The sequence below is a fragment of the Ipomoea triloba genome, chromosome 6 (assembly GCF_003576645.1).
Source record: "Ipomoea triloba cultivar NCNSP0323 chromosome 6, ASM357664v1".
Taxonomy (NCBI): domain Eukaryota; kingdom Viridiplantae; phylum Streptophyta; class Magnoliopsida; order Solanales; family Convolvulaceae; genus Ipomoea; species Ipomoea triloba.
This window is the reverse complement of record NC_044921.1, coordinates 3,838,740-3,839,869: the sequence shown is the minus strand read 5'-3', so window position 1 is coordinate 3,839,869 and position 1,130 is coordinate 3,838,740. Positions and strand designations below refer to the sequence as shown.

Sequence of the window (1,130 nt, the reverse complement as noted above, 5' to 3'; positions counted from 1 at the left end):
CAGGATTCAAGGAGAGAAAGAGAGAATTTCGTAGCATTTTGATCTTCATCTCCCTCCGAAAGGTGGCCTGGTTGAGAATCTTCTTGGTGTTCTGTTCTGAGGCATTGGTCATCGATGATGGTCTGTTCCATATTAGAGTTGTGTTCTGGTATTTTGACGGGTGATAGACCGGTTGTGTTGTCTGATGCATGCGGTTCTGGAGCAGATTGAATAAGAGTTTGAGAGGGGGCTTCACCTTGCTGATCAACTGGTTGTTTCATGATTGGTCGCCATCTTTTTCTTGGGGGGACAATAGTTGGTGTAGATTGCTGAGGAGGCGAATGAGTGTCTTGAGATTGAATCTGGCCATGGTGAGGAGTTGGGGTGGGTTTGTCGTTATGCCCGCTTCTACATACGGACTGTAGGTGACCAAATTTTCTGCAAGTCTTACAATATTGCGGGATGTGTTCATAGATGACCAGTTGGGCGAAATCTCCATATGAGCCATTTGTGATCCAAACTTGCTCTGGAGGCGGGATGCTGACGTTTAGTTCTACACATACTCTTGCTGTAGATGGCCTGTTGCGTAGCAGTGTGGAGTTGTCTACTTTCAAGGGGGTCCCTATGAGGTTGGCAATCGAGTAGATTGCTCGTTTAACATGCAGGTGAGGTGGAAGGCCCTCGAGAGCAATCCAAACAGGAACAATGGGGGATTCCACATCTGGCCTGAAGTCTGGTGACCATTTAAAAATGTGCAAAAAGAAACCTTGAATCGACCAAGATTTGCGAAGCCAGCACCGCTGAAAGTCTTCCTCGAGATCGAAGTTAATAAGAACATGACGATTATCTATCAAACCAATCGAAAAAGCTCCGCCAAACCCGATCAGATCAAAAGCTTTGCGGAGATCTGCCATTGAAGGGCGACCTTTGGCGAATTTACCAATCAGCGCAAATTTGAATTCTTGGGCGAAGTGGTGAATGTCTTGATCTGTAAAAGCCACAGCTGGCATACCTTTGAATTTGCCCGGCGGTTTCAGAGGGGAGACATCTGTTTTTTCAGAGAGAACATCCGCAAAGGATCGAAGAGGGGGAGCGGCGGCCCCCGCTGCCGCCGCCATTCACACGCGAGAAAGAAGAGCAATTAGCGGAGC

General features: G+C 47.7%; 1 protein-coding gene across 1 annotated transcript in view; it reads right to left on the bottom strand.

The window, feature by feature from the left end:
- Positions 1-1,097, bottom strand: part of LOC116023377 — a 1,750-nt gene extending 653 nt beyond the window's left edge. The window contains exon 1 of the mRNA XM_031264373.1: positions 236-1,097. Coding sequence (XP_031120233.1) covers positions 236-1,097 — 862 coding nt within the window. The remainder of the gene's footprint in view (positions 1-235) is intronic.
- Positions 1,098-1,130: the final 33 nt, after the last annotated feature.